At 43.8% G+C, this 7,184-nt stretch overlaps 1 protein-coding gene across 6 annotated transcripts in view; it reads left to right on the forward strand.

Annotated features, from left to right (window-relative positions):
* Positions 1 to 3,319, forward strand: part of HCFC1 (host cell factor C1) — a 94,508-nt gene extending 91,189 nt beyond the window's left edge. For all 6 annotated transcript variants that reach the window (XM_063936394.1, XM_063936393.1, XM_063936392.1 and 3 more), the window contains exon 26: positions 387 to 3,319. In XM_063936394.1, the coding sequence (XP_063792464.1) occupies positions 387 to 426 (40 nt within the window). In that variant the 3' untranslated portion in view covers positions 427 to 3,319. The remainder of the gene's footprint in view (positions 1 to 386) is intronic.
* Positions 3,320 to 7,184: the final 3,865 nt, after the last annotated feature.

Raw genomic sequence — 7,184 nt, forward strand, 5'->3', positions numbered from 1 at the left:
TCATAACTTTGGTTGGACTTCAGGTTCATATTGTACACGATTAGTTTTTTTGTTAGCTATCCCACCCGGTTAAGGTAGAGTACCTTTTGTGGGTTGAAGACTGTGAATGCATCTAGGGCATGTGTTAGAATTATGGTTGAGACAATTTGGAGTATACTGTAGTAGATTACAAAGTTAATGCATTAAGAACTTGGCTGAGAATGTTGTGGTATGATTGCTAAACTTTGATGGACCTTTTTGGAGTCGTGTTGGGTTTTTTGTGTGTTTTTTTTTTTTTTTTTTTTTTTTCACCCATTGTGAAGTAGGGCTTGTAATGTTTGCACATATATGTATATTTATAGTGCTGTTTCAGTAATACAAAATGTTCTTTGTATTTTCTTACCCAGGAAATCTGCTCCAAAGAAAGCAAAGCCTGATCATCCGTGATCAAGGTTGAAGTACCTCCCAGTCTCCTAAATGATGCTCATACAGCAGCGACCTCCTTTGCTGTTCCTAGACGTCTACTACCCCTCTTTGGGTTTTTTTTGTCCCTACCACCATACCGGTCACATGGGGCTGGTAGGAAGTACCGACAACAAGCTATTTCTAACTTTTTTTTTTTCTTTTCTTTTTTGTTCTCCCCCCGGTTATCAATAACTTTGGAAAAAGCACATCTTTTTCTTTCTTTTTGTTTGTCTCCTTTGTGGACAGGGGGGAGAAACTCCATCAGATTACCATTTATTTTTATTTTTATTTTTTTATTTTTTTGCCTCTGTATTTTTCTATGGAGCGAGGAGGAGCAGGAGGATTGCATTGGAACTTTGTGAACTTACTGAGGTTGTTAACTGTGCACAAGCAGACAGGCCCAAAAAAACCACACAAGCTTCTTATGGAGATGATTCGTCCAGGTCTTTTTGCTTGTTTGGCATTTTTTTCTCTTACAAGACTACAACAAGGGAGTTTGGGGGGGCGCTCCCCTCTCGTTTTGACAACAGAAGCACTTGGGACTTTATTTCAGCAACATCCGTGGTGTAATGGTTTTAAAGACATGAGCAATAGGGTTGCCACAGGCCCACACTGATGCTAGTTTTAAGCCACTCTCTCTTGGACGGCAAAGCTGCACAAAATAAGGAGTGGGCATGATTCCCGGAACTTTATTGTGACTTTTCTTTTGTAAAATGGTGCAGACATGTCCGTACTGTTGGGATGAAAGCAAGACTTCTCAGTCTGTAACAAAGCTTGGCATTGGAGTGCGCATTTTCTGCTTGGTTCAGTCAGAGCTCTGCTAGGTGAATTCCATTTCAGCTTGTGAACAACACATCTTGAAATGTATTTAAAGGAAGTTACTCAAAGTTTAAAAGCACCATCAAAATTTCACATTTTTATATATATATATATTGCAACAGGTTTTTTTTTATTATTATTATTATTATTATTTTGACTGTTTTCAATTTCTGTTACCATTTTCATTTTGTGCAGTCCATTTTATATTTCTTTTGTCCCACTGGTTTTGAGATGAACTTTTCAAGGTCAAGAGGAACTAACTGCATACCAACCTATCTGTACAACATAATGTCTAACCCCTTCGCACGCTGGGTGGCTGAGCGGGGTGATCTAGAGTGTACTTCACTAGGTAATCACTACTTAGGTTAACCCCTTCAGGACTAGGAAAGGTGGCATAAAATTGCATGACAGACCTTCCTGGCACCTAGCAGTGAACAGGTTGCAATTGTTTGCTTTTATAACCGAAATCTGTTAGCGGGTTTTCTTTTTCTTTTCTCATCTTATTGACATCCCTTCCCTTTCTTTTAACTTTCTGCATAAAGTTTGCATTTTCCCCGACAGAACTCTGACTCAATACTTTCTTCCAAGGCTCGGCTATATAATACAGTAGTCCTTCCCTTTTCTGTGCTGTCTTTGATCTCATGTAGCAGCTGACTTCAGTGTTCTTAAGACGCTCGACCTACAGAAACTGCTTCCTATCCAAACAGGCATGCCCGCCAGCGAATCCTGTAACTGTGTTCACCACACTTTCATTTTCCTGACAGAAATAACCAGCACCGATCGTTGTTGGCCCATGGTGCAGGAAAGGCCAAGCGTTAGCAATTTCTATTTCATATACATAAAGTATAAATATACATATATAAATATATACAAACAGTTGGAACCGTTTCAAAACAGGTTTCGCAAACTGTTTAGGATTTGTTTTTTCTTTTTGTAAAAACAAATTTATAAGAAACAAGAAAGGAAAAAAAAACATTAAAAAAAATCTGACGTAGCTTAAAGCATGGGGAATTAATTTTTTTTGTACAAAAGTAAAACCATTAAAAAAAAAATTGTATAGATCACCTAGAATTTACGTTATCTCAGTAGGGTTTCATTTTAATACTACTACCATCTTTGTGTTAATGTGTGTAGAAAATAAATATATATATATATATATAATATATATATTTATATTTTACACACACATTCTTTTTTGCTTTGTATTTTTAATCTAGCTGGTTCCAAATGTGCAAAAATTTTTGGTTCTCACTCATGGCACAACATTGGCTTCTTGTAAAGAGATGTGCGAAGGAATGAGGTCTACTCATATTTTCATTTAGGTGTGTTTTTTTTTGTTTTTTTTACCCCCTTGATTTGTAACCAGGAACATACCTTTGTCTATTGTGACTTTTATGATTTAATGAGTATCTAGGTTAATATCCTTACATCTTTAAGAGTATGGACTGATATGACAGATCAGGAGAGCTGCATGGTTGGTTGGGCTATAAAGGAGATGTATGCTGTTGAGAAGTTTCTGACAATTCTATGAATTGTCAGTTTAATTGTTCCCAGACTTGAATGTTTTGTCAATAAAAGCAATCTGCATCCTAAAATGAGGACACAAGCAGCGGTGACAGATGGAAGTATTTTTATGATGGGAGAAATATCTTGAGGATAATGTAGCCTTTTCTTACTAATGCCCCAGCCCCCCCCCCCCCCCCCCCCCCTCCCTTTTAAACGTGAGATTATCTTAACCTAGTTTTTCAGCCTCATGAAGCAATTGCAGCTTTGTTTAAAATACTTTCTGCCAGCTTGATGGAAGAGAGTACGGCAAAAGTGGAGATGAAATATGCAGATCCCACAGAAAATGGCCGTGGCCACTTCTCGTTTTTGTATTATAGTGTTACTATGTGTTACCGCCTAGAATCTCCTGCTAAAACCTCACCTGCCTTTTTTTCTTTGAGAAGAAAAGCTATTACTTCCATTGTAGAGGAGTTCTCGAAGTGATCCAATATTACTATAGTGCTATCTGTCGTTTTTGTGCTATTTTGAACAATTAAAAACCTTTTTTGAAGTGTTGTCTTGTTCTTTTACGTTTTACCATTGTTCATTGTGCACATTTTACATTCTGTTTTACAACAGTAGGGTGGGACTTTGTCTAACAACCTCCTATGGGTTCATTGAGCACTGCTCCCATGATATTTTGGGGTCTCCCACGCAGACATTGTGATGAGTGCTGATCTAATGGTTCTGCTACTTGGGGTGGGGGCTGAGTATGCAGTTACTTTTTAAAAAATTCAGTCTGGGGGGGGTTGGTGTTTCTCCTTTTCTCAAAAAATTGCAGGTCATTTATGGTAAGACTTACCATTGTTATCTTTCTGCGAGGTACACTGGTTTCCACAGGGAATAACATCTAGGTGTAGAGTTGGATCTTGCTCCGAGGCACCAACAGGCTAAAGCTTTGACTGTTCCCAAGATGCACAGCACCGCTGCCTCTATATCTCCGCCTCCAGGCACTGGAGCTCAGTTTTGTTAACCAGTCCAATGCAGTAATAGGTAAAAGACGACAGTAGTTAGTAGCCACGTACACCACGTTCTCACGACAGGAGAAGGTACCAGCGTCTAATGCCATACAAACACAAAGCAGCTAAGTGCGTCAGGGTGGGCGCCCTGCGGAAACCAGTGTACCTCGCAGAAAGAGATTTAACAATGGTAAGTCTTACCATAAATCTCCTTTTCTGCAGTGGGGTACAATGGTATTCCACAGGGAATAACATCGGTGATGTCCTAAAGCAGTTTCTCATGGGAGGGGGGCGTACTGTAGCGGACGCAAGAACCCGGCATCCAAAGGAAGCATCCTGGAGGTGGAAGTATCAAAGGCATAGAACCTGATGAACGTGCTCACTGAGGACCATGTAGCCGCCTTGCACAATTGGTCTAGGGATGCGCCACAGCAGTCTGCCCAAAAAGAAGGTTCAACAGGCCGCGTAGAATGGGCCTTGATAGTAGCAGGAGCTGAAAGTCCAACATAAGCTTGTGCAATCACCATTCTAATCCATCCGGCCAAGGTCTGCTTATTCGCAGGCCAGCCACGTTTGTGAAAACCAAAAAGGACAAAGAGAGAATCAGATCTCCTAAGAGAGGCGGTTCTCTTCACATATATAGGGAGAGCCCGTTCCACATCCAAAGACCGTTCTTTGGCGGACAGTCCAGGAGAGATAAAGGCCGGAAACACAATCTCTTGGTGAAGGTGGAAAGACGACGCCACCTTAGGCAGATAACCAGGTTGAGTTCTAAGAACCGCACGGTCATGGTGAAAAATCAGAAAGGGTGACCGACAGGATAAGGCACCCAAGTCTGAAACCCTTCTAGCAGAGGCAATAGCCAGCAAACACAAGACCCTAAGTGTAAGCTATTTAAGGTCCACAGACTCGAAGTTCAAACGGAGACTCTTGTAGGGCATGCAGAACCGACAAATCCCAAGTAGCCACAGGAGGAACACAGAGGTTGAATCTGTGGGGAAAAAAATTACCCGAGTGAAAGTATGAACGTCCGGCAGAGTTGCAATTTTTCTCTGAAACCATACCGACAAGGCTGAAATATGAACCTTGAGGGAGGCCAAACGAAGACTTAAGTCCATGCCCTGTTGCAGAAAAGCCAAAAGTTTGGCAGTACTGAACTTGTATGCATCATAATTCTTAGCCACACACCAGGTGAAGTAAGAATTCCAGACCCTATAATAAATCCGAGCTGAAGCCGGTTTATGGGCTTTCAACATAGTTTGAAAGACCGCCTAAGAAAATCCTTTGGCCCTCAGAACTGAAGCTTCAAGAGCCACAGCGTCAAAGCTAGTTGGACCAGATCCTGGTAGACACAAGGGCCCTGAATGAGGAGGTCTGGGCGTTTCTGAAGTAGAAGAGGACGCTCTATTGAGATACCCTGCAGGTCAGAACCAATGCCGTCTGGGCCACGCTGGAGCGATTAGAAGTAGTAATCCTCCACCTTGCTTGAATTTCCTTATTACCCTGGGCAGGAGTGACACTGAAAGGAAACTCATACGGCAGCCGAAAGTTCCATGGAATTGCCAGCGCGTCCGCGAATGCTGCATGAGGATCCCTTGTCCTTGCTCCGAAGACCGGAACCTTGTGATTGTGTCGAGATGCCATCAGGTCTACATCTGGTAGGCCCCACTTGTCTACTAGGAGTTGAAAGACCTCCAGATGAATGCTCCACTCTCCGGCGTGTACATCCTGACCACTGAGGAAGTCCGCTTCCCAGTTGAGGACCCCCGGAATGAACGCTGCTGATATGACTGGCAGATGGCGTTCCTCCCATAGAAGAATCTTTGACACTTCCATCATTGCCATGCGGCTTCGAGTGCTGCCTTGATGATTTATGTACGCCACTGTGGTGGCGTTGTCAGACTGTACTTGGAACAGTCCTGTTCTGTATTAAAGGCAGGGCCAGTTCTAGAAGGAAGGTGATATTCCTCCCTGGTCCACCGACCCTGAAGAGTGTTGCTCCAACACCGCGCCCCAACCCCGCAGACTGGCAACCGTCGTTAGGAGGACCCAGTTGGAGATCTAGAAGGGACGACCCCTGCTCAATCGTTGGTCCTGAAGCCACCAGCTCAGAGCCAGATGAACTTCCGGAGTCAAGGAAATCATGTGAGACCTGATCTGTTGAGGCAGGCCGTCCCACTTGGAAACTATTAACTGCTGCAGAGGGCGAGAATGAAATTGAGCGTACTCCACTATGTCAAAAGCCGACACCATGAGGCCTAGTGCTTGCATAGCTGAGTATATCGACGCACGTGGGCGAGATAGGAAGCATCTTATCTTGTCTGGAATTTTCAGGACCTTCACCGGAGACCAGAACAACCGTTGGTTGTGTGTGACCAGTAATGCCCCCCAGGTGACCATGCTCTGAGCAGGGACCAGTGAGGATTTCTTCCAGTTGATGAGCCACCCGTGGGCTTGCAGGAATTGGACCGTCCGTTCCAGATGACTGAGGAGAACCTCTGGGGAGTTCACCAGGATCAACAAGTCATCCAGATACGTCAGGATCCTGATACCCTGACGGCGGAGAAGGGCCGTTATGACCGCCATGACCTTGGTGTAGATTCGCGGAGCCGTGGTCAGTCCAAAAGCGAGGCCTGGAATTGATAGTGGAGGTTGCCAATAGCAAACCGCACATATTGCCGATGCAACATGGCAATAGGTATATGTAGGTAAGCATCCTGTATGTCCAGGGATACCATATAGTCCTTGGGTTCCAAGGCCAGAACAATAGAGCGCAGAGTTTCCATACAGAATTTGGATACCTTCACAAATTTGTTTTAAGACTTGAGGTTGAGAATGGGCGGGGAGGATCCATTCGGTTTCGGAACTAGGAACTGCGTTGAATAGTACCCCCTGCCTCTCTGAGCTAGAGCCACCGGCACTATCACTCCTGTGTCCAGGAGGGGTTGTACCACCAAATGTAGAGTTTTTGCTTTCAACGGATTCGAAGGGATATTTGTTGAGCAAAACTGGCGAGGGGGTGTTTCTTGAAAGAGATGGCGTATCCGTGAGCAACGACTTCCCTCACCCAGGCGTCCGAAGTGGTCTGTAACCATACCTGGGCAAACGGCAGAAGTCTGCCTTCCACCCTGGGGACAGGATTGTCTGGTTTGGGAGAAGGCTGACTGGCAGCCCAGGAACGTTTAGTTTTGGGCATAGCGGTTTTGGAAGTTCAAGCCTGTTTTGGCTACGCCTGACCCTTTGCTTTACTTGGAGGGTTAAAGGAACAAAAGGTGGTACTCTTAACATTCGGAGCTGAAGGATTAGTACTCTGCAGACATGCAGTTTTCGCAGATGCTAAGTTAGCAACAATTTTGTTCAGATCTTCTTCCCCAAAAAGGATGTTTCCCTTTAAAAGGGATCACCTCCAAGGTATTT

This window comes from Pseudophryne corroboree, chromosome 8 (genome assembly GCF_028390025.1).
Source record: "Pseudophryne corroboree isolate aPseCor3 chromosome 8, aPseCor3.hap2, whole genome shotgun sequence".
NCBI classification, from domain to species: Eukaryota; Metazoa; Chordata; class Amphibia; order Anura; family Myobatrachidae; genus Pseudophryne; species Pseudophryne corroboree.